Here is a 22,653-nt window from a genome sequence, read left to right on the forward strand (position 1 = left end):
TATAAAATATAAAAGTATTAAGTATAAAAGTATAAAGTATAAAAGTATAAAGTATAAAAGTATAAAGTATAAAAGTATAAAGTATAAAAGTATAAATATAAAAATAAAAATATAGATATAAATACAAATATACAAATATAAAATATAAATATAAAAATAAATATATAAAAATTAAAATATAAAATATAAAAATATGAATATAAAAATATGAATATAAAATATAAATATAAAAATATGCAAAAATATAAAATATAAAATAAAAATATAAAATTAAAATATAAAAATATAAATAAATAAAATATAAAAATATAAAGTATAAAAATATAAAATATAAAGTATAGAAGTATAAAGTATAAAGTATAAAGTATAAAGTATAAAGTATAAAGTATAAAGTATAAAAATATAAATATAAAAATAAAAATATAAAAATAAAAATATAAAAATAAAAATATAAAAATATAAATACCATTCCAAGGTCTGATTGTCTTCAACGGGGGAAAACTTTTCCTCTCGTGTCCCCCCGGAGTCTCCCCAGGAGCACCCTGTGCCCACTGCCCCTGGTCCTGCCCGTGGGACTCCTTGGCAATGGGGAGTTTCCAGCTGCTTTGTGGCCTCCTTTTAGGTACGGGAACATTGTAATAAGGTGTCTCCCCGAAGCGTTGTCTTCCCAAGGCTGAAATAACAGATAAGAACCAAATAATTATGTATATAAATACAAGAATATTAAAAAATAACAAAATATATAATAAATAAATAGAAAAATAAAAATAAAACACAAATTTAAATAAAAAATCTATTATAAATAAATTAAATATATAAAATTAAAATATAAATGAAACGAAAATATAAAACCAACTGTTTTGGCGCGGAGGGCGGTAAAACCGCGGCCCCCTCAGTCACCCACTCGCGGAGTGGGTCCCTCGGGGTAGCCGTCGTTGCCCTTTTAAGAGCCGTTGCCCGTTTAAACGGGGTGGTGGGGTCCGTTCCGCGCATGCGCAGAGCCCAGGCTGCCCCATTCAAGCTCTTGCCGTCGGTTCCGGCACTTGGGGGGTCCCGGTGGGAGGGGGGGGGGCTCGGGGGGACACAACTCGGAACCGCTGGTCCAAGGCTGCCCGGCCCGTCGGACCCATCCCCACCATGGTGTCCCGGGTGCTCTGCCGACTGATCGAGTGAGTGGGGACCGGGAGGTCCTGGGGGGTCCCGGGAGGTCCCGGGGGGGCTGCGGGGGTCCCTGGGGGTCCCCGGTGGAGGCTCCAACCCCCGAAGCCCCTCTCCCCCACCCTGCAGCCCCCTCCTCCAAAGGCCAAACCCCCCCCTCTCCCAGGCTCCATGTTTAACGGTCACCCCCCGCCCTGTCTCCACCCTCGGGGGTCCCTGGTTAAGGGGCAGCCCCCCCTCGGGGGTCCCTGTGCCGGTGTCGTAGTGTGGGGGGTCCTGGGGTGCAGGAATTTTGGGGGGGCTGCTGGTGGGCGAGCCGGGATGTGCTTGTATGGGGGCAACCAAGATACCCCCTCCCTTTCCCCGTCCCCACCCCCCCAAAATGGGTCCCGGGGCTGCTGCCACCCCGCGGCTCACGGGTGGGGGGCGTCAGTGGGGTTTGGGGGGGCTTTGCTCCCCACCCCCCGAACCCGCCTGTCCCCCCCCCCCTGGTTCCCTGGTTGTGGCCAGCCAGGCTGGGAGGCTGGTGGCCAAGTGTGCCCATGGAGGGGGGGGGAGCACCCCACGGCCACCCCTGGTGCAGGGGACAACCCTGGGGACACGTCCCCTGTCCCCGGGCAGCTTGGGGTGGTCCTTGGGGACGTGTCCGTGGTCCGGGGGATGTGTCCCACCCTCTTGGGGACATGTCCCTGGTTCTTGGTGACATGTCCCAGCCTGGTGTTGGGGGGTGCCACCTGGCTGTGGGGACATCAGGAAGCGACACATGTCCCGGGCAGGGCTCATCCTCCCTCCCTTGGGAGCGGAGCCTGCGCCCTGCACCCCCCTCCTCCTCCTCCCCTTCCCTCCCCTCCCCCGGACAGGTCGGGCCGGTCCCGAGGGAAAAGTTTTGGGAGCGCCATGGCTGGGTGTCCCCGGGATGATGTTGTCCCTTCTCCCGGTGGCTTCGGAGCCAGGATGGTGCTGGAGGGGCTGAAGGGGAGGCTGAGGGGCTGGAGCAGACGGCTCTGGTGGTCCCTGCTGCTGCTGCTTTATGGGGGGTGGCCCCCCTGCCTCACCCCCCCCCTCCCTTTCAGGCTGCTCTTCGGGATGCTCTATCCTGCCTACGCTTCCTACAAGGCTGTGAAGACCAAAAACATCCGGGAATATGTGAGTAAAGCTCCCGGGAAGGCAAAAAAAAAAAACAACAAAACCCTCAGGGAATAAATAAATGAGTTGGGGTCCTGGGCTGCTTGCTCCCCGGGTCCCAACCCTCCTGGTTCCCCCCCCCAGGTCCGGTGGATGATGTACTGGATTGTCTTTGCCCTCTTCATGGCCATCGAGACCTTCACTGATCTGCTCATCTCCTGGTGAGGGCTGGGAGGGGGCTGGGGGGGTCTCTGTGCTGCGGGGGCGGTGAGGAGGGGGCTGCCTGCAGGGGCAGCTGGATTGGGGCAGCCCCAGATGTCCACAGAGACATGGGGTGGGTGTTGGGAACACAGGGTGGGTGGTGGGGACAGGGTGATGGGGACAGGGGGGGTGATGGGGACAGGGTGATGGGGACATGGGGTAGGTGTTGGGAACACAGGGTGGGTGATGGGGACACGGGGTGGGTGATGGGGACACGGGGTGGGTGATGGGGACACAGGGATGGGACGTTTCCTGGTGCTGTGGCACCTCCTGAAGTTCCTATGACTGTTCCCAACCTGAAGAGGGGACAGGATGAGGGACAGGGCTGGACACCAGGTTCCCACTGTGTCCCCAAAGCTCCTCATGACCCCCGTGTCCCCAGCACACATCCTGGCTCCTGTTGTCCCTAAGGTTGGAGCCTGGTGATGCTGCCCAGCTCCATTTCTCACCTGAAATCTCTCCTTGACCACCCCTGGTGTGGGGGTCACCCCTGGGGACATGTTCCCTGTCCCAGGGGATGTTGGGATGCTCCTTGAGGATGTGTCCCAACTTGATGAGGACATGTCCCTGGTCCATAAGACGTGTTCCAACCCCTTGGGGATGTGTCCCTGTTCCACAGGCACGTGTCCCTGGCTCTTGGGGATGTGTCCCTGGTCCATGAGATGTGTCCCAACCTCTTGGGGATGTGTCCCTGGTCTGTGGGATGTGTTCCAACCTCTTGGGGATGTGTCCCTGGTCCATGAGACGTGTTCCAACCTCTTGGGAATGTGTCCCTGGTCCACAGGGACATGTCCCTGGCTTTTGGGGATGTGTCTCTGGTCCATGAGACATGTTCCAACCTCCTGGGGATGTGTCCCTGGTCCATGAGATGTGTTCCAAGCTCTCAGGGATGTGTCCCTGGTCCACAGGGACATGTCCCTGGCTCTTGAGGATGTGTCCCTGGTCCACAGGGACATGTCCCTGGCTCTTGGGGATATGTCCCAACTCCATGGATGTGGATGCTAGGGTGAGAGGCACCTTGCAAGGAAGCAGGAGGTGCCCTTGGACCCCCCCCAAAAAAAAACTCATCTTCTCCCCCTCTCCTGCAGGTTTCCTTTCTACTATGAGGTTAAGATGGCTTTTGTCATCTGGCTGCTGTCCCCCTACACCCGGGGAGCCCGGCTGCTCTACCTCAAATTCGTCCACCCCACGCTGTCCCGCAAGGAGAAGGTAGGGACTGGGATGGCTCAGGGTCCCCCCAAAGCCTGGGTTGGGGGGTTCTGGAGGCTCCAGCAGCCCCCTGGTTGTCTCTGCAGGAGATTGACACCTACCTCAGCCAGGCCAAGGAGCGCAGCTACCACACCATGGTGCATTTTGGCAAGAGGGGACTCAACATCGCGGCCACCGCCGCCGTCCAGGCTGCCACCAGGGTATGAGGGGTGGGGCTGCCTGCTCCACATCCTTGGGGATAACTGCATCCCTGGGGAGGGAATTGTCACCTCAGCGTGGGTGCAAAAGGGTCTGTGGGTGCAAAAGGGTCTGTGGGTGCATGGTCCTCAGTGAGATGGGCTCGGGGGAGTTGGGGCTCTTGCTCTGCACTGCTCTGGTTGGAGCTGGGGTGCCCACTGCAAGGAGGATCCAGTCCAGAGGGGGTCATGGAGATACTGGGGAGCAGGCTGAGAGTTGGGGGTGTTCAGGAGAAGAGAAGGTTCCAAGGAGACCTTGGAGCACCTTCCAGTGGCAGGAGGGGCTGCAGGAAAGCTGGGGAGAGACTTTGGACAAGGGGCTGGGGGGATGGGATGAAGGGGAATGGATTTAAACTGGGATAGGGGAGGTTGAGGGTGGATATTAGGAAAAAAATTCTTTGGTGTGAGGGTGGTGAGACACTGAGATGGGTTCTGCAGGGAAGCTGTGGCTGCCCCATCCCTGGTATCCAACCATCCAGGCTGGGCTGGGGGGGGAGGTGTCCCTGCCCCATGGCAGCGGATTGAACACGGGTGATTTTTTTTCAAGGTTCTTTTCCCACCCAAACCCATTTCTGATGATTCTTTGTGTCCTTCCCCCAGAGCCAGGGGGTCCTGGCCGGGAGGCTCCGCAGTTTCAGCATGCAGGACCTGCGCTCCCTGCCCGACCAGACCCCCACCCACTACCAGGACCCCCTGTACCTGGAGGAGCAGGAGAACCCCCCCAGACAGCTGCTGGGTGAGCTGGGGAGGGGGTGACCCCAGACAAGGGGGGTGGGTGTGGGTGGGTGGGTTCCAGGGGGGAGGCCACACCAGGAGGGGTGCTCCTGACACCACTGACCCCAAGATGCTCAGGGCTGCCCCTCAGACAGCCCAGGGGAAGGTCCTGCTCGCCACCACCAGCTCCCTTGGGTGCCCCTCTCCCTGACCCACAGGACAATAGGCAAGAGGAATACAGAGCCCCCCCAAACCAATGGATGAAAAGCTCCACGCCAGGAGGTAAATTTGTCTTGTCCTTTGTGTTGTCCCCAGCCTACAGCACCCCCCTGGGCCAGCAGGATGAGAGCGAGGATGAGGAGCTGTGGTCAGACTCAGAGGTGCTGCCCCGCAGACCCCTGTCCCGCAGCCACAGCCTGCAGCTGGCCAAGAAGAAAACATCAGGCAAAGAGGTGCCATGGGGCAGGGGACTTGTTCTGGGGGGGTGATGTGACAGCGAGGGGCTTCAGGGGGGGACCTGACCCATCCCATCCCTCCCCCTGCCCAGGGCTCTTCCCGACTCCTGCGCAGCCGGATCAGGAGGAAAGTGGATCCACCCGAGGAGGGGGAGAGCTGAGGGGCACCCGGGAGCCTTCACCCCACGGTGCTGCTGCAGCAGCAGGAGGGACCCCACGGTTTGTGCCCCCCGCCCCCCCAGCCCTGGGGAGGGGGCTCCCCCCTGGATGATGCTATGCAAGACTTTTTCTCTGAGCTCTCTGCACCTCCGGCTGCACTGGGGAGGGGGCTCAGTCACCCCCCTGCTCCGGGACCCTCTCCCCTCCTGGACCTTGCTGCTGTGGGTGGGCGCCGGCGCCTCTCCCGGGGGGTCCAGACCCCCCTCCCCATTCCTCCCACCCCATGAACACTACAGGCTCTGCAGAGAGGGGGACCCCACCTTCTCCTGCTGCCACCATGCCTTACACCCCACCTCCCCTCTCCCGTGGCTGGGATGTCCTCTGTCCCAGCAGAAGCCAAAGATACAGCCCCTGGCTGGGGACCCCCAAAAACTGCAGGCTGACACCCCCCACACCCCCGTGCCTGACTGTGCCCTGCCTGGCACCACACAGCTTTTAACATTCTCCCCCCTCCCAGATGCTGTGAGAAGGGGTCGGGGGGAGTTTTGTACGTGGAGAAATAAATGTTATTTCAGACTTTCAGAAGCAGTTGTCACCCGTGCCTTAACCCTGTCCCCTGCCCCACAGCTGGGCACCTGTGGGGAAGGGGCTGTGGGGCTGTGGGAGGGGAACAGAGCAGGATTGGAGGTGCAGGAGGGGGGTGCTGGGGTGCATCTCAACCCCTCCTTGCTGTAGCCTTGTCCCCCACAGTGTGGCAGCAGCAGCTGGGACACCCAGACAGATGTCCCACATTCTGGCTCGTCCTGAGCCTCTCCCTGAGCTCTCTCTGCTGGGGGGGTCCCAGATCTCCCCTCGGGAGGGAGGGGGGGTGTCTCAGCTCCCTTTACTCCTTCCCCTGGAGAAGTGTCCCCCACACAGAGCACAAAGCCTCCATGGGGTGGCACAAGGTGACAAGGCTGCTGCTGTCACCTCTCCTGCCCCTTGGAGCTCTCCTGTCCCCTGCTGACCTCCTCCCTGGCATCAATCCCCTCGCTTCCAATCCTTCCCACCCTCATCCTTCAGGACAGCTGTATTTTTAGCCCCTGTCTGATTTCTTTCTCTGGGGGTGTGTTTGGGGGTCTTCTCAGGGCAGGGAGAGGGTCTGTCCCTGCCTGCACCCCCCCAGGGCAGGCAACCAGGGGTGAGCAGGGGTCTGGGAGCAGATTAGGTGGAGGTTGGCAGGATTAACCACGTAAAACTGTCTCAGAGACGATTACTTAAAGCAGTGGAGAAGGAAGGCTGGGTGGGGACAGGCCAGGGGCTGGGGGGCTGCCTGTAATCCCTCCCTAAATCCTCTTAGGGAATGCAGTTCCTCCAAGGATACAGCCCGGGGAGGCTGCCTGCCCCTGGAGAGGTGCTAGGGGGGCCTGGCTGGGTGGGAGGGTGCCCCAAGGGTGGGGGTACCCCAGCCCCGTGACCCATGGGCTGCTTGGGGGACAGCTCTGGTTGCCAGCTTGGGGAGGGGAAACTGAGGCACGAGCAGCAACGAATTGTAAAACAGAGCTGGAGGTCCTGGTGCCCAACCCCTGCCCTGGCAAATGGATTCCCTGGAGGCACAAACGCAAGGAAAGGGACAAGAGCTGCTGGAGGGGGGGGTGGTGCAGCCCGTCCTTACCCCCCCCCCCCACATCCCCAGTGCCAGCTCTGGTCCTGGCTGTGTCAGCTCTGGGGGCTGTGCCAGGATGCAGTCAGCAGAGCCCTGAGCTCCCCGGGCTGGCAGCTTCCCAGCCCCTGCCTGACCTGAGCTCTCCTGCCTCTTGTCCCCTCCAGGCAAGGGGGTGCCAGGCTGTGTCCCCTCCCTCCCTTATCCCCCTTCCCCACCCCCAGGGCAGGGTCTGTCCCCGGGGCAGTGGGGTGCAGCACAGCCCTGGGGGTCGCAGGAGGTCACCTAAGCCATCCGGCTCCTGTCCCCCTAAGCAGCTTCCCTGCTGGGAAGGCATTAGTGGGAGCCAGGGTCAGGTCACTGCCTCCTCCTGACAGCCACCTCGCTCTGACCCCCCATTCACGGCTGCCCCCTCCCCTCCTGGGACAGCCCTGCCCCACTACCCACATCCCTGCATCCCTGCCCACATCCCTGCCCCACTACCCCCACCCCTGCATCCCTGCCCACATTCCTTCCCACATCCCTGCTCTGCTGCCCATTTCCCTGGCAGGGATCTGGCAGGGGGGGACCAGGTACCACAGAGGGACAAGGGACACTTGTGACCCTCCAGGGATGCCTGGCACACACACGCACACACACACACACACACACACACACACACACACACACACACACACACCCCGGGCTCCTGGTGCCCCTGGGACAGGCACTGCCCATTCCCAGAGCCTTGGTTCCACCCCAGGTCAGTGCCCGGGGCTGTGGTGGCCTGGCGTGGGGGAGGTTGGCTCTGTCCCCTCCCTGGTCACAGGGCAGGGGGGGCTGTTACTCATTAACAGGATCTGCTGGCCTGGCCTCCCTGAGGACCCACTGGGTGCTGCCCCCAGCCCCCCTCCCACCCCCCCACCCACCCCTCAGCACCCCCACACCCCCCCTGTGCTGCTGAGGGGCCCGGGGCCCAGCCGAGCCCCCCAAGTGGGTGGTGGTGTGGTGAAGGGGTGTCCACACTCCCTCCCCATCTCATTTTACCCCACTGGAGGGGTTCCCACCCTTCTGGAAGGGGTTACCCCGTGTCCCCCCAGCTCTTTTGGGGATCCCTGGCAGAGCAGCCCCCTCCAGCAGGCTGACCCCTCCGCAGAGGGGGTCCCCTGCCCCTTGTGTGTGTGTGTGTCCCCCTTTTTCCAGGCTCCCCCCATCCCTGTCCCAGTCAGCTGCTGCAGGCAGGAGCCATGTGAGGCCGCACACACATGGCTCCCCGCCCCGTGCGGGGCTGTATTTTTAGCAGCCGGTATCAAAAGCATAATTATGTCTGTTGTTTAAATGCAGCCGCTTTTCTGGCAGCCCCGGGGAGCTCTCAGCTGCCTCCCGCCGCAGAGGGCAAGGAGGCACCATGCAGAGCTGCGGGCGGGGGGGCTGGGAGGCCGGGGGCTGAGAGCCCCCTCCCCAGCACCGTCGGGCAGGTAAGGACTCCCTCCCCGATTTTAGGGGCGGGGAGGGGGGGGGAGACACAGCCACAGAGCACCCCGCTTCCATCCCGCCCCGTCGTGTCCTCAAACGCAAACCCACGCCCCACGGGAAGGAAGAGGAGGGTGGGTGGGTGGGTGGGCCAGGCGGCGGCAGGAGGGGCTGAGGAAGGGGCGTGCGAGGTGATGGGGGCGTGGGAGGACGTGGCTGAAGGAATGCTACATCCCCCCCCCTCCGTCCCCCCCTCCCTCTCGCCTCCCTGTCCCCCCCGGGGACCTGCCTGTCCCCAGCCTGGCCCTGCCCGCGCTGGCACCGAGGATGATTCCGGCTCCGTGTGCCAGAGCTGGAGCCGTATCCCTGCCCTGACACCAGAAGCTTTTTTTTTGGTTGGTTCTTTTTTCCCTGTGGATTTTATGAACCACGCTCTCGGGAGGGGGGTGTGTTGTGTGTGTGCTGAGGACCCAGCACCGGGAACCACGCAGCATCGCCGGGGGACTGAGGGAAACTGAGGCACAGCTTCACTCCGGCTGCCTGTCACCCGTGACTCTTTTCCCCGTGCCAGGAACTCCGTGTCACCCCCTCGCCCCCCCTGTCGCCATGGCCGGCCGGTGGCGGGGACCCCCGGGAGCGCGGCGGGGGCAGAAGAGGGGTCCGGGCTGAGGGCAGGGGACCCCCGGTCGGTGCCAGGTAGGTGCTGCTGAGCCCCCGGTGCCTGCCCTGCCTGGACGGGCTGCAGGTGGCCGAGAGCTGCCCGTGTCCCCGGCTGCCACCCTAAGCCACCCCTGGCCCCTCGGGACAGCTTTTAATTACAGCAGAGGGTTTGAAGCCGGGTTTGCTGGCGCGGGGCTGCGTGAACAGGAGTCCCGGGTGGGTGGCAGGGGACGGGAGGGGTGGCAGAAGATGAGTGCTGTGAGATGATGGCTCGTCCTGCTTGTCCTCCCCCGGGATGGGAAGGAGGGATGCGGAAATGGGAGCATCCATCCATCCATCCATCCATCCCTGGTCCTGCATCCCCCCCCGAGCATCCCACAGGGATCGGAGGGGCGTCTGTGTGTCACGCACCCCCGGGGGACACTGGGTGGGCTGCGATGTCCCCTTCCTGATGGGGCCAACTCCCTGCCTCCATCTCCTCGCCCCATCCCGTCCTTTCCTCCCCCCACCCCGGGGAAGGGGCCACCCCCTCGGCAGGGGGAGGGGGTAGCAGGGGGCAGCCCCCAGTCCTGGAGGCAGGGGCTGGGCTCTCCCCGGCAGCCAGGGCAGCAGGATTAGGGATGCTTACTCACCTCCCAAGGGAGATTAGGGCCGGGAGCAGCGGCCGGGGCAGGGGCCGGGCCGGGTGCGGGTGCCCGGCGGTCCCGCAGCGGGGCTGGAGGGGAGCGCAGGCTGCCAGAGCAGTTGGGCTGTGGCCCTAATTCCCAGAAAGCTGCTCGTGTGGGAGTGAGTGTCCTCCCGTGCCCTCCGCTCCGCCGCAGCCTTCAGACTCTTGAAGGTTTGGATTTTTTTTTTTTCCTTTTCTTTTCTTTTTTTTTTTTTAAGCACCGGGTGCAAATCAGTGAAAGCTCTCGCAGCCGTCGCTCCGGTGCTGGTTTAAGAGGGACGGGGGGAGGGAAAACAGGGCTGCCTTCCTCTGCTTCCTCTGCCTGCACCCTCGTCTTCCTCACCTACGCGGCGGTGGAAGCAGGTAGGTGCGTGCCGGGCTTAGAGGAGGAGGAGGAGGAGGAGAAGGAGGAGGAGAAGGAGGAGGAAGGGCTGGGGCTCTGTGGGTGCAGAGAGAGCTCTGGGCAAGCTGGAGAGGGAGCATGGCGAGTTTGTTTTGCATGAGAAAAAAAAAAAAACAACAAAACAAAAAAACCCCAGCTATATTTCAGGCTGCTTTTCAGGTGGTTTGTGGGGCTGGGGGCTGCAGAGCCCTTCCCTGGTGGGGCCTGGAGCTGGCTTAAGCAGGACAGGGGACATGGGACATGGGGACAGGGCTGGCAGCTCCTCAGTTGCTGGAACATCAGTGCACAGAGAAGCTGCTGGGGGACCAACACCGGGACCCCCATCCATCCCCCTCCCCAAGGCTGGAGCATCCTGGGAACCCCTCCCCCAGCATGGCCATGCATCCCTCTGTGGTCCCAGGGGACACCGTGGGGACAATGTCCCTCAGCCCCACATTCTCACAGTGTCAGTCCCCATTGTCAGGCCTGCAGTGGGACAGGGATGTTGAGGTTTCTAATTTGGGCTCTTCCAACCTCCCACTGCGTCCCTCTTGGCTCCTGGGTGTTCAGAGTCCTGATTTAAAGGAAAAACACTGGGAGACTGGAGCTGTGGGACTGGCTGTGCCAAGCCACCAAGGCCAACCCCCCCCACACACCCCCGGGGGGGTTTCTCTCCCAACAAAACCTGAGCAGCCAAAACTCAAGCCCAGCCCAGACCCCCCTGGATTGCCCTGGGGGCCCCTTGGTGGGTTGTGCTGGGACAAGCAGGGAGTGGGGCTGGAGCTGGTGGTGGGTGGCAAGGAGCAGGGTGGTGGCCAAGCTTCAGAAGAGCTTGCCAGCCATGTGGCTACCCCAGCAAGGCTCAGCTGGCCCCCCAGGGCTGGGGCTCCCTGGCACGGTTGACACAGAGCACAACAATGCCCAGAGATGCTGCCCCAGTGCAGGGTGGGAAATTCCCTCCTGGCCCTCCAGCATCCCCCCTCCCCCCCCCGGGTGATGTGTCCATCCCTCCTGAGCCCTTCTCTGTCACTCCCTTGTCACCCTCACGCTGATCCCCATGGCCTTGGACTGACCCATCCATCCCCCCACCCCCACCCCGAAATGATGCAGACCCTTCCTGGGGGGCTCACAGTGTTGCCAGTTCCCCTTCCCCCCCCCCCCCCCCCCAATCCCTGCTGGATCCATCCTCCCCTGGGAGCAGCAGCAGAGAGTTCCTCTTTCAGCACCTTCTCATCGCGGGAAGGCTCCGGCTCGCCCATGCCCCGAGCCCTGTCTGGGTCCCCTCCCTGTTCCCTGGCACCCAGTGGGTGCTGCAAGCCGCAGATGTGGGTGCCACCACCCCCCACCCCCCCCAGCAAGCAGCGGGGCATCCCCCCCACGCTGGGGGTGAGCCTTGGGGGGGGGGATGCCTGGTGAAGGGACCCAGCCCCCCCCCCCCCCAGCCGTGTCCCCAGCGAGGGTTAAGCGTTGCCCCGGGCCCCACGGCAGCTGCTGGGCTGTGACCGAGCCCGTGGTCTGATGTCGGTCACGCTGCCGGTGCTCACGAGGGACGTGGCCTCCCTTCACCCCGTCGCCCCCCGTCTCCCCCCCTCCCCCTTCTCCAGCCCCTGGGTGCTGTGCCGAGCCGTGCCGAGCCGTGCCGGGGGGAGGGGGGGCTGTGGTTTATGTAAGGAGAAGGAGCTGTGAGCGGGGTGTCCCTGGGACACACGGACATTACATAAACCCCCCAGCATCATCCCCCTCCCCCCCCCCACAGTCCCTCTCCAAAAGCCCAGAATCCCCACCTCCCCCCCTGGGAGTGAGAAACGGGGTGAGGGTGGGGTTTGGGGTCGGTGTGTCCCCCTGCTGGGGGGTGTCCTGGGGGGCAGTGAGACCCACGGGCTGATGGGCTCTGTGGGGAGGGGGTGGGTGCAAACCCAGTGGGGTGCAGGGCAGAGCTTGAGGTGGCTCCAGGATATGGGGATGTTTTAGCAGCCCCCTGCTCCCTGGTAGCCCCTTGGATCGTCCCCCAGCCCTTTCTGCCCAGATCTCATGGGCCCTGCATCCAGGAGGGGAGGCAGAGGATCTCTGTGTTCATCCCAGGAGGAGGGATGGTGACAGGGGGACCCTGGGCTGTCACACGGGTGAAGTGGCAGGATGGGTTTGGGCAGAACTGGAGGGGCCACGAAACCCTGGGACCCCCAACCCACGGAGCGGCCACGTGCCCCGTGCTGCCCATGCCCCTTCCAGCTCTCCCAGCCCCCAAAACCGAGGCGTTTGGCCCAATCCCGGCGTTTCTCCCATTCCAGTTTCACCCGGAGCGGGCGGCCCGGTGTCTTTCATCGGTGCCGGGGCGGCTGGGCCGCCCGACTGAAACAAAAGCTTCTTTCTTTGCACGGGGCAGAGCACACACCTGCCCGCCTTGGCACGGCCACCGCTGCCTGCGCCGGTGCCCCCGGGGCTGGGTGGCACCGCCGGCACCGTGCCGGTTCCCGGGCAAACCCAGCATCCCTCCCGCTCCCCTCCCAGTCGCTGCCGGAGCCGGCGGAGGGAGCGGAGCTGCCACCACCACCTCCTCCTGACACCACTGACCCCAGGATGCTCACGGCTGCCTAAGAGCCCAGGGGAAGGTCCTGCTCGCCACCGCCACCACCACCACCACCACCAGCAGCAGCTCCCTTGGGTGCCCCTCTCCCCGACCCCGCAGGACGATAGGCAAGAGGATCACGGAGCCCCCCAAACTAATGGATCAAAAACTCCAGCTCCAGCATTCGGAGAAGAACATCCCCAGGGCCACCCGGGCGGCTTTCTGCCTCCTCCAGATCCCAGAGCCTGATCCCTTCAGCCTGTGGGTTTAGGTGTTCCCACCTGGATTTACCTCTCTGGGAGCCGGTGCCACCAGCAGACTCCCGCTTGTCCTCGCTGCCACGGGGGAGGTGGCGGGGTCCCCGATGGACCCTCCAGGTAGCTGGCTGTGCTGGGGGATGGTCAGGATGCTGGCCAAGCTGTGGGACCTGCTTCCTGTGCTCAGGATGGGGTGAAGGGCAGGGGACAACGCTGGAGAGCTCAGGAGAGCTGTGCCAGGAGCATGGATGAGGCTGGATGGGAGAACCCGGAGGGGTCCTGTGTCCTGGATGGATGGGGTGGGTGTGCTCAGGGGGCCCCAGAGTGCTTCCCGAGCAGGGAATGGGGACTTGGACCTCCCTGGGCAGAGGACATGATGGGGACAGGTAGGGGACACACATTCCTTCTGTCCCCATCCCTGGCCTACCTGGCCACCGAGGCAGCTCTGTCCCACCCCCCAGCAAGGTGACAATTCTCTCCACTGGTGGCTTGGAGCTGAGTGACCCCACGTCTGTCGTGTCCCCCCCCGCTTCTCTGGGAGGGCTGGGGGGGGTGGCAGGGTGTGACATTGGACAGGGGACACAAGGGATGTGATGTCCGAGCTGCTGCAAGGACTGGCTGTGACCCCCGGGTCTGTGTGTGGCCCGGGTGCCGGGGGAGCATTAATCCAGCAAATCCCCCCCAGGGTGTTCCTCCCAGGAGGGGCCTCTGGGAGCAGGGAGCTCCCCCCTCCCTGCAAGCCCAGCCCTGGCTGGAGGCGAATGCCTGTGCGGGGCAAGGCCTCCCCACGCTGGGTGCCAGCGGGCGGGTGTGGGGCTGGGATGGGTGCCAAGGGATGGGTGGGCACGAGGTGCATCTTGGCCATCAGCCCCACCAGAGTGGGCACAAGGAGGGGCAGGGACCTGGCATCCCCTCGCCGTGCTAGGGACACCCCACCTAACACCGGGGGGGATGGATCCAGGGGGCTTGAAAGCAGCCCACTCCTCCAACACTTAACCCCCTTGTCGCCGTGCCTCAGTTTCCCCTCCATCCCTCCCGTCCCCACCAGTTCCTCTCCATCCCGTGGCTGCCCCACAGGGTTGGGGTAGGTTTGGATCGTGCCCCACTGATGTCCCCCTCTGTCCCCACAGGGTCCGGCCAGCCCGGGACAACACTGAGCACCACATGAGTGGTGGAGCAGCATGGCCAGTGACATGAGGATGGGGGAGACCCCGCCGGGATGGAGGAGACCCCAGGAGGCAACGCAGGACCCCCGGGGGATGGAGAGCAGCAGGGTGGTCCTGCCCAGGAGCGCTGCCACCGAGATGGGACTCCTGGGATACGCAGAGCCCGGCAAGCTGAGCTACGGGACGGAGAAGGGAGGTCCCTGGAGGGGCTCCGAGGGATGCCTGAGCTCAGCCGGGGGGCCCAGCGCTGCCCGGCTGGGCTGTCCCTACCCCCCGGTCCCCCCGTGCCTGCGGGACCCCCTGTGCCGCCCCAAGGCTGGAACGGAGCTGCTGCCTCCCAGGAACGGGCAGCCCAAGGCGGGCTGGGCTGAGCCCTGCAAGGAGCACGGGGGGTCCCGCTGGGCTGAGGCCGTGCTGGCCCCCCTGGCCCTCTACAGCCCGGCGTGCCACCGCTGTCCCCTGCCCTTCCCGGCGACAGAGAGCCAGCGCCCCGCCAGCCCCCCCGGCAAGCCCCGAGCCAGGGACGGGGACCCCCCGGCATTCCGCCACTGCCCCTTCCTCCTGGAGGCCAAGCACGGCCCCTTCCTCCTGTCCTCCCTGCTGCCCCCCGGACCCCAGGCCGAGCCCCCGTTTGGTAGCGGGGGGGCGGAGGGAGCGGGGACAATGGGTGACGGGCGCTTCGCCAGCACGGACTGGTGCCTGGGCTCCTACTCGCCCGCCTGGGGCCAGCCCCTCTACTTGGGGGTCCCGCCGAGGTGCAAAGCCGCTCCTGCCGCCTTCGATGACAGCTCCAGCTCAGGGAACAAGGTAGGGGACCCCCAGATGGCTGCCACGGTGGCTCTAAGGTGGGGATGCTCAGGGCTCCCGGTGACAACCCCCCACTCCCACCCCAAGCGGGACGCAGCCCCCCCGCTGGCTCCTGCAGCTCAGCACGGGGGTCCCAGCCCTCTGAGGGATGGGGTGATGCCCCCCTGGATGTCGGGGGGGGGGGATGGTGATGCTCTCCTCCCCGTGGCGTGACGCAAGCCCCCGGGGCTGAGTCACGGAGCCGCAGCAGGGAGGTGGCAGAGCCGGCACTTGGGTGCGCCCGTCGCGCCCCGCGCCTCTGCGGCTCCCCATTCCTTTCCCACGCGGGTGAGACGGGCACCCCACGGGCTGGGGCACCCCACCGGCTCGGGCACCCCGCAGCTGGAAAGCACCGGAACAGCTGCCCATCTCGGGAGGGTGGTTGTGGGGAAACTGAGGCAGGGCTCCAAGGGTGCTCCCCATCACCTCCTCCCAGTGCCGCGGGGCAGCAGGGGTGGGGACACACTTCTGGGGTGACACCAACCCTTCTGGGGTGACACCAACCCTTCTGGGGTGACACCAACCCTTCTGCTTCCTACCAGGAGTTTTACCCGAAGAAAGAGCCTGGCTTCCAGCCCCCGGCCAAGGAGCAAGCACCATCCCAGCTGCTGGGCAAGGGCCAGGACCGAGCTGGGGAGGGGAAGCCAGGGGTGCCAGAGCTGCTGGGACCCCCATGGAGGGATGGCCGAGTGAGGGGCAGCTCAGCCGTGCCCACCCCCTGTCCCCGCACGCCTCCTCCCAGTTCTGCTCATCCACTCTTCCTCCTGCAGCCCGGCGCTGCGGGGGGCTCTGGGGGGCCCTGGGCGGGCACAGGGACCCACGGCACCAATTTCCCTCCAGAACCGGGTCCAGGCCGGTCCTCTGAGCCCAAAGACAAACTCCTGCCATACCAAAGCCTCCCGGAGGACCCCCACCCATCACCACCCCTCACTGATGGGCACTTCCCACCGGCTCTTGCCAAACCAGAGCAGCCCCCGTGCTGCCTCTGTGCCACCCCGGGCTGTGACGGGTGCCCGGGGGTGCTCAGCCCCTTCGATCCCATCCCCGGGGGCCGATTTCCATGCCCACCCAGCAACCACACCAAGCTGAAGAAGACGTGGCTGACGAGGCACTCAGAGCAGTCGCTGCCGCGCTGCAAAGGGCCCCGCAGGGACGGGGGTCCCGAGACCACCGGGGAGGGCAAACGCTCGGCCAAGCGCCCACACGGCATCTCCGACGGCCCCCGGGGGGCTGGGGAGGACGCTGGGGCTGCCAAGAGGGGCACGAAGACCACCGAGCACACGGCCGTGGAGAGTGGAGGGGACCTGGAGGAAAGGAGGATGGAGGTGGGGGATGGAGGTAAGGGAGGGGGGGGGTCTGGAGGGGGTGGGGAGAGGGCAGTGGGGGCATCCAAATCCCTGGGGAAGTTTTGCATCCCTGTTGCCAGCGCCCCCAAAAAGCTGTGGGCAGGTGAGGGCTGGGGAACACGCTGAGCTTGGGTTTTTTCCAGCAGGGTTGGGGCTTGGCAGTGATTCCCAGGGTGGGGGTTTATAGCTGCCCCTTTGGGGCAGCTCAGCATCCTCAGGGGGATCCCCGAGGGGGTGGCAATGCCATCCTTGGCTCGGTGCCCTCCTCAGGGAGGTGTCGGTGCCTCAGCCCTGACCCCTACAGCTCCCCAGCCCTACTTTCCAGCCCTACTTTCTGGCCCAGTTTCCAGCCCCCGCCGTGGCGTGTTGGCGTGTCCCCACGCACGGCGTCCCAAAGCGCCTCCTGTCTCCCCCAGCCCCACTGAACCGGGCCGGCCCGGTACCGCAGGAGCCGTGGTGCCTGCAGAGCCTGCCCTGCACCTCCCTGCCTGAGAGCATCCCCCGGTGCTGTGCCTGTGCCACCCGGGCTGAGGGGGACCCCGAGGGCGAGGAAGAGGAGGATCCCCCCGAGAGCACTTGCAGGCTGCTGCACTTCCGCAGGTGAGCCCGGGGCTCCTGGAGGGCTCGGAGCTCCGCCCAGGGTTGGGGGCTCCCCGTGGTTCGTGTTGGGAGTTGTGGAGCATCCCCTCCATCACCGTGTGTTAGAGCATCCTCTCCTCCCACCCCAGTTCTGAAGGTCCTCTCCCATCTCCCTGTTTTGGAGCATCCCCTCCACCACCCCACTTCAGAGCATCCCCTCCCATCACCCCGATTCTGAGCATCCCCTCCACCACCCCACTTTGGAGCATCCCCTCTGGTCCCCTCTCTCCCACAGGTTTGCCCTCGGGGACAGCGGGGAGCTGAGTGTTGATGGTTTCTCCACCCTGGGGGAGGCAGAGGGGGAGCAGGGGACAAGCAGCCCCCAACACAGGACCAGGAGCTCGGGCAGCAGCCTCTGCTTGGCCAAGTACCTTCTGGGGGTGCTGGGGGACCCCTTCTGCCAGGCTGTCCGCAGGGACAGGGACACATGTCCAGGACCCCCCGGTGGTGAGTGGGGAGCAGGCTGTGGAGGGGTGGCACTGGTGACACTGGGGATGCTGAGGGCTGTGTTTCCCACAGGGGTGACAGCCTGGAGGCGGGGGGAAGGAGCCCCCCAGCTCTGTGACATCTGCCAGCGTGGCTTCTTCAACTCCCACTGGAGCTGCACCAGATGTGGCTTCCAGCTGTGCCCCGACTGCCACCGCAGCAGGCAGGAGGCTGATGGCAACGGTACAGGGGGTGCAGGAGGGGGGCTTGCCGAGGGGGTGTCACCCCTGGGTGTGGGTGGGGGGGGACTCGGAGGGGACAAACGCCCCCTCTCTCTGCCGCAGAAGGTCGGGTGAGGCCACCTGAGTGCATCCCCGGGCAAGGCCACCACGTTGCATCCCTGGTCCCCACGCAGTTTGTCCCCACACGTGGTGAGTCTGTGTGTCCCCCCTCCCCACCCCAGCCCCGGGATCCCCCCCCAGTTTGCTGCCCGGGGCTGACCCGCCTGTCCTCATCTCTCCACAGTCCTGACCCAGCTCTGGAAGCTGCTCCACGAGGTCAGGGCCAAGTTCGGTATCGAGTCACATTGTCCCTGCGGGGAGGGGACAGCGGAGCAGAGCCTGGCAGAGCCCCCCGGGAGAAGGCAGGTACAGAGGGATTGGGCTGGGGGGGAAAGACAGGGTGCAGGTGCACCCCAACCCCTGTAAAACAGCGCCTGGAGGGGGAGGGGGGAGATATGCGTGACGGCGGGGAGGGGACCGGCCCTGGGGACAGGGGGACGGGGTCCCCTCCGGCTGCCCGCATGGCCCCGGATATTTTTTCAGGTTTTATCGGGGGAGGCGGAGCCCACCTACCTCCCCAGCACCGATGGCGGAGCCGACACCTCCCGGCGCATCAAGGAAGGTAGGACCGGCCGCGACCCCCCCGCCGCGGGGACAGCCCTGGTGCGGGGGGGTCAGGGCTGCAGCGCAGCCCCTGCGGGGGGTGCGGGATTGGGGGCGAGGGGCAGAGGAGGGCGGGGGCAGCCCTGACCCCTTTTTCCCCCGAGCAGAGAGCCCCGAGGAAGGGGCAGCATCGCCGGGACAGCCACCCCCCCGCGGGGGGACCGTGCAGACCGCCACCCTCTGCGACCTTCTGGCTTCCACCGCCGTCAAGCTGTGCCTGGGGCAGGATGGGGTGCGCATGGCCTTCGCCCCCGTCTCCCCCGCCTTGCCCAGCGTGAGTCCTTGTGCCGCCCCCCCCTCCCTCCTCCTCCCCCTCCGCTCCTCAGCAGGGTCTGGGGGGGGGGGGGCAGGGTGGGCTGATAGGGCTCCCCCTTTTTGCATTCCACCCCCCCCCCCCCTCCTCCAGGACAACCGCCTGACCAGCATCCTGGACAGCATCATCGCCCGCGTGGTGGAGAGGAAGATCCAGGAGAGGCAGGCGGGGGGAGAGCCGACCCCCCCCAGCCCCCCGGACCCCCCAGACCCTCCCGCCTCCCATTGCATCCTAGTCCCCAGTGGGCTGCTCTGGCTGCACGATCCCGGCCACGCCAGCAACTACAAACTCTTCCAGGAGCACTGGAGGAGGGGGCAGGTGAAACCCCCCACCCCAGGGATGTGGGACGGCACCCCCGCCGGCTTACCCCCCCCTCCTCCCCCCATCCCGGCTGATCCCCGGCTGCCCCGGCAGCCTGTCCTTGTTTCAGGGCTGCAGAAGAGGCTGGAGGGGCGGCTGTGGGGCCCCGAGTCCTTCCGCCCCCCCCCGGGGGAGGAGCGGGTGCTGGAGGTGGTGAACATGAGGGGGCCGGAGAGCCGGGTCAGGATGAGCAGCCAGGAGTTTTGGGATGGCTTCACTGCCAGCGCGGGTAAGGCCGCAGTGAGGTTGTGGGACCTCAAGTGTGATGCTGGGGGTGTAAGTTGGGGGGGAGAAGATGGGGGGGAAGGGGGGAGTGTCAGCACCATGCCAGCATCCCCACGTGCTATGCCATCCTCCATCCTGCAGCATCCCCGGAGCTGGAGAAGGGCGGCGGGGACCTGCTGAAGCTGGAGACCGGCTTTGGGGACATGGAGCTGTGCCGGTGGGTGTCAGTAAAGGTGGCACTGGAGTGGGAGGGGGTTCCAGCGCCCCCTCCCCTTGCTGCCTGCAGTGTAGGCTGGGAGGCAGCAGGGGATGCTCTGCCCGTACTCAGTGCCGTGGCCTCGAGCACCGTGTCTGTGCCACAGGGCCACCAACCTGCGTGCCAGCTTGCCACTGCCGGAGTACTGCGGGCCAGCTGGCAGCCTCAACCTGGCCACTCATCTGCGTGGCCAGCGGGCCCGGCGCTGGATGTGCCCACGCGTCTGCGTGGCTTACGGTGAGTGCCACCGGCCAGCACGGTGACACCGGGGGGGTGTCCCCAACCCCTGAGCATCCTCACCCACCACCCTCCTCCCCTTTGCAGGCAGCCGGGACCGGAACATCGGGACCAAAACCCTGAGGGTGGAATCGACCGATTCCATCAGCATCCTGGTCCACACTGCGGGGGGGCTGCCCGGGCGGCAGGGTAAGGGTGGGGGACAACCAGGAGGTCACCCCACCCCAGCCCCCCACCCCAACCTCCCCTGAGCACCCCTCTGCCCCCAGAGATCCTCCTGCCAGGCGACGTGGATGGTGTGGACCCCCCTCTGAAGGAGCGGCTCCGGGATGCCGGCAGCCGGCCCGGCGCCCTGTGGCACATCTTCCACCCCCAGGATGCCACCACCATCCGGGATTTCTTGGTGAAGGTGGGTGCCGCCACCCCCCGGCGCAGCCCCAGGCCCCGGCTCCGCTCACCCCCACCCTCCCGCAGGAGTGCGAGGACCAAAATCAGGAGGGGGAGGCCACGGCGGAGCCCCCGGGCTGCTACCTGGACCCCTCCCTGCGGAGGCGGCTGCGGGAGGAGCGCGGGGTGAGGGGCTGGACCCTCCTCCAGTTCCTGGGGGATGCGGTGCTGGTCCCAGCTGGGGCTCCCCACCAGGTAGGTGGCTCCACAATCCCACCCCTTGGGGGGTGGGGGGGCAGCCCCGCCAAAGCCCCCCCCCTGGGGAAACTGAGGCACGGCTGAGCCCCCCTCCCCTGACGCTGCGTGATCCGTGGGCAGGTGCAGACCCTGACCAGCACCATCAGTGTGGAGCAGAGGTTCCTCTCTCCAGAGAACATCGCTCAGCTCCGGGAGCAGAGCCCACCCCCCCAGCTCGGTGCCCAGGTGGGCAGTTTGGGGGCTGCGGGGAGCGGGGGGTGGTCCAGTTGCGGGGTGCTGACCCTCTCTTTGCAGCTGGACAGGGTGATCCTCACTGCTGTGCGGGAGGCTGTGAGCGTCCTGCGGGGCTGCGACTGAAGTGGCCGCGGGACGATGCTCCAGAGAAGCCAAAGCCCTCAGGGATGGCCACGGGAGATGGGGCCGGGTGCTCCTGCTCGGTGTTTTCCTTGAGGAACACCTGGGAAGGGTTGGGGCAGCCAGGGAATAAAGTGTCTGCAGCGTGCCGGGACCACCGGCACCACCAGCACCTCCCTGTGGTGACGGAGCCTTTGTCCCCTTGGTGGCCTTTGGGGGTGACTCGGTGGCCTGAAGTGACTTGGTGGCCCCAGACACAGGGTGGGAGGGCAGAGCTGGGGTCAGACCTTGGGTGCCCTGGCCTTGCACTGCAGGCACACACACAACAACCCTCTGGGGGGGGTCCTTGGGGAGGGGGATCCTCTGATCCTCTGCCTTTCCCCCGAGGGCACACGGAGCCAGGAAACTTTCCGTGGCAGAGGGGCCAAAGCAAACCCATAGCCCGATGGTTGGTGGGGCTGTGGGTGGGGTTCCGTGGGAGGGTGAGGGGGCCAGCGGGAGTTTTCAGTGCTTGCCTATTTTATTTGGGAGCCAGGTGTGGATATTTGGAATTTTAGAGCCAAAATTGGCTAGAATAAGGCTAAAAGCTTGGGTTTTGGATAATTGTAAAGCTTTTAGTTCCAGGGACTACAACTATGTCCCTGGCACAGCATCCTATTTGCACCTTTCTCGTTTTGGCCACCTGTGGAGCTGGGTACATACACCTCAGCCCCCAGATTCCATACAATAAAGGTTAGGGTTTAGAAATGTATAAAGCCCACACTGCCAGGAAGTCTGGGGATGGAAAATGCCTGCCCAGGGAAGGATGACACTGCATCAAAAGTTTGATACCTTCAACACCTTCCTGATTTTGGCCACCCATGGTGCCGGGTTCCTCAGCCTTAGCCTGCAATAATCCACACTGTTACTCTCTGGTCCTTGTCCCCAACTGAGTGCTGGAATTTCTGATGTGCTTTGGTGAACATTTTCTGCCTTCTCGGTGTCCCGAGTGGTTATGGAGCCCCAGGGGTAAAACTGCAGCTGGGGACAGGGGCAGGGGCAGGGACAGGGACAGGGACAGGGACAGGGACAGGGGCCGTCAGCAGCATCAGCAACAGAATCAGTGAAACCAATCAATTAAATCAGTGAAATCGGTGAAATCTGTAGCAGCAGCATCCAGGGAGAGGGAAACGCACAGAGGGGACACACGGGGAGACGGAGCCCGCCCCCTCCCCCCCCAAAAAAAATGTTGGGAGGGGGAAATGTCCAAGACAAAGGACAGAGCGCTCTGTAACCCCCCAGCCCCAACAAACCGGGGCGGGAGAGCAGAGCACCCATGGGGGCGGCACCCAAGGAGCGGTGGGCGAGTGCCCGCGATCGTCCGCTAGCCCTGCGCGCGCAGGTAACTCACGGGGCAGCCAATCACAGCGAGGGGGCGGGGCCAGCACGGACAACGCTCCTCCCCCCCGGCAGCAGTTTGAGGGGAGTTGGACCCGAACCCCCCCTGTAGGGACCAACCGGACCTCTTTGGAGGCGAAGAGTGAGTGAGGACACAAGTGCTCAGGGTGCGGGGCTCTGATCGCAGACAGAGACCCCCAGAGTCCCTTCCCACACCCCCTCACTCCTTTCTCCCCCCCCGACTCGTTTGCCCCCCGACTCCTTTCTATACCCCCCCCGGGCCCCTTTCCCCCCCCGACTTCTTTCCCAAACCCCCCGACTCCTTTCCCTCCCCGTTTTCTTCCCGCCGCCCGACTCCTTTGCCCCCCCTGTCCTCTCCTGAGTGGACCCGAACCCCCCCTGTAGGGACCAACCGGACCTCTTTGGAGGCAAAGAGCGATTGAAGGACACAAGTGCTCAGGGTGCGGGGCTCTGATCGCAGGCGGAGACCCCCAGAGTCCCTTCCCACACCCCCCGACTCCTTTTTCTTCAGCTCCTTCCCACACCCCACAACTCTTTTCCCAACCTCCGGGCCCC

The 22,653-nt window shown here is 63.9% G+C and overlaps 2 protein-coding genes across 5 annotated transcripts; both read left to right on the plus strand.

Moving 5' to 3' along the window:
* Positions 1-996: 996 nt before the first annotated feature.
* Positions 997-5,902, plus strand: REEP4 (receptor accessory protein 4). Its single transcript, XM_071729211.1, has 8 exons — positions 997-1,169; positions 2,232-2,304; positions 2,428-2,504; positions 3,633-3,753; positions 3,840-3,953; positions 4,590-4,725; positions 5,019-5,155; positions 5,251-5,902. Exons 1-8 carry the CDS (start codon positions 1,138-1,140, stop codon positions 5,317-5,319), a joined length of 759 nt encoding a protein of 252 aa, XP_071585312.1. The 5' UTR covers positions 997-1,137; the 3' UTR covers positions 5,320-5,902.
* A 2,424-nt stretch (positions 5,903-8,326) lies between these two features.
* On the plus strand, positions 8,327-20,872 carry HR (HR lysine demethylase and nuclear receptor corepressor). 4 transcript variants are annotated; one of them, XM_071729162.1, is made up of 21 exons: positions 8,327-8,416; positions 8,983-9,107; positions 12,629-13,063; positions 14,074-14,916; positions 15,498-16,293; positions 16,718-16,901; positions 17,176-17,387; positions 17,460-17,609; positions 17,711-17,797; positions 17,892-18,013; positions 18,191-18,269; positions 18,418-18,584; positions 18,717-18,941; positions 19,038-19,212; positions 19,350-19,425; positions 19,571-19,701; positions 19,789-19,890; positions 19,971-20,110; positions 20,176-20,343; positions 20,467-20,571; positions 20,641-20,872. In XM_071729162.1, exons 4-21 carry the CDS (start codon positions 14,125-14,127, stop codon positions 20,701-20,703), a joined length of 3,774 nt encoding a protein of 1,257 aa, XP_071585263.1. In that variant the 5' UTR covers positions 8,327-8,416; positions 8,983-9,107; positions 12,629-13,063; positions 14,074-14,124; the 3' UTR covers positions 20,704-20,872. The 4 variants fall into 4 exon arrangements, with proteins under 4 accessions (XP_071585263.1, XP_071585267.1, XP_071585264.1 ...); XM_071729166.1 differs by lacking the exons at positions 8,327-8,416; positions 20,176-20,343 and having other exon boundaries at positions 8,687-9,107; XM_071729163.1 differs by lacking the exons at positions 8,327-8,416; positions 12,629-13,063 and having other exon boundaries at positions 8,688-9,107.
* The last annotated feature ends 1,781 nt before the right edge of the window (positions 20,873-22,653 follow it).

This window comes from Heliangelus exortis, chromosome 30 (genome assembly GCF_036169615.1).
Source record: "Heliangelus exortis chromosome 30, bHelExo1.hap1, whole genome shotgun sequence".
Taxonomy (NCBI): Eukaryota; Metazoa; Chordata; class Aves; order Apodiformes; family Trochilidae; genus Heliangelus; species Heliangelus exortis.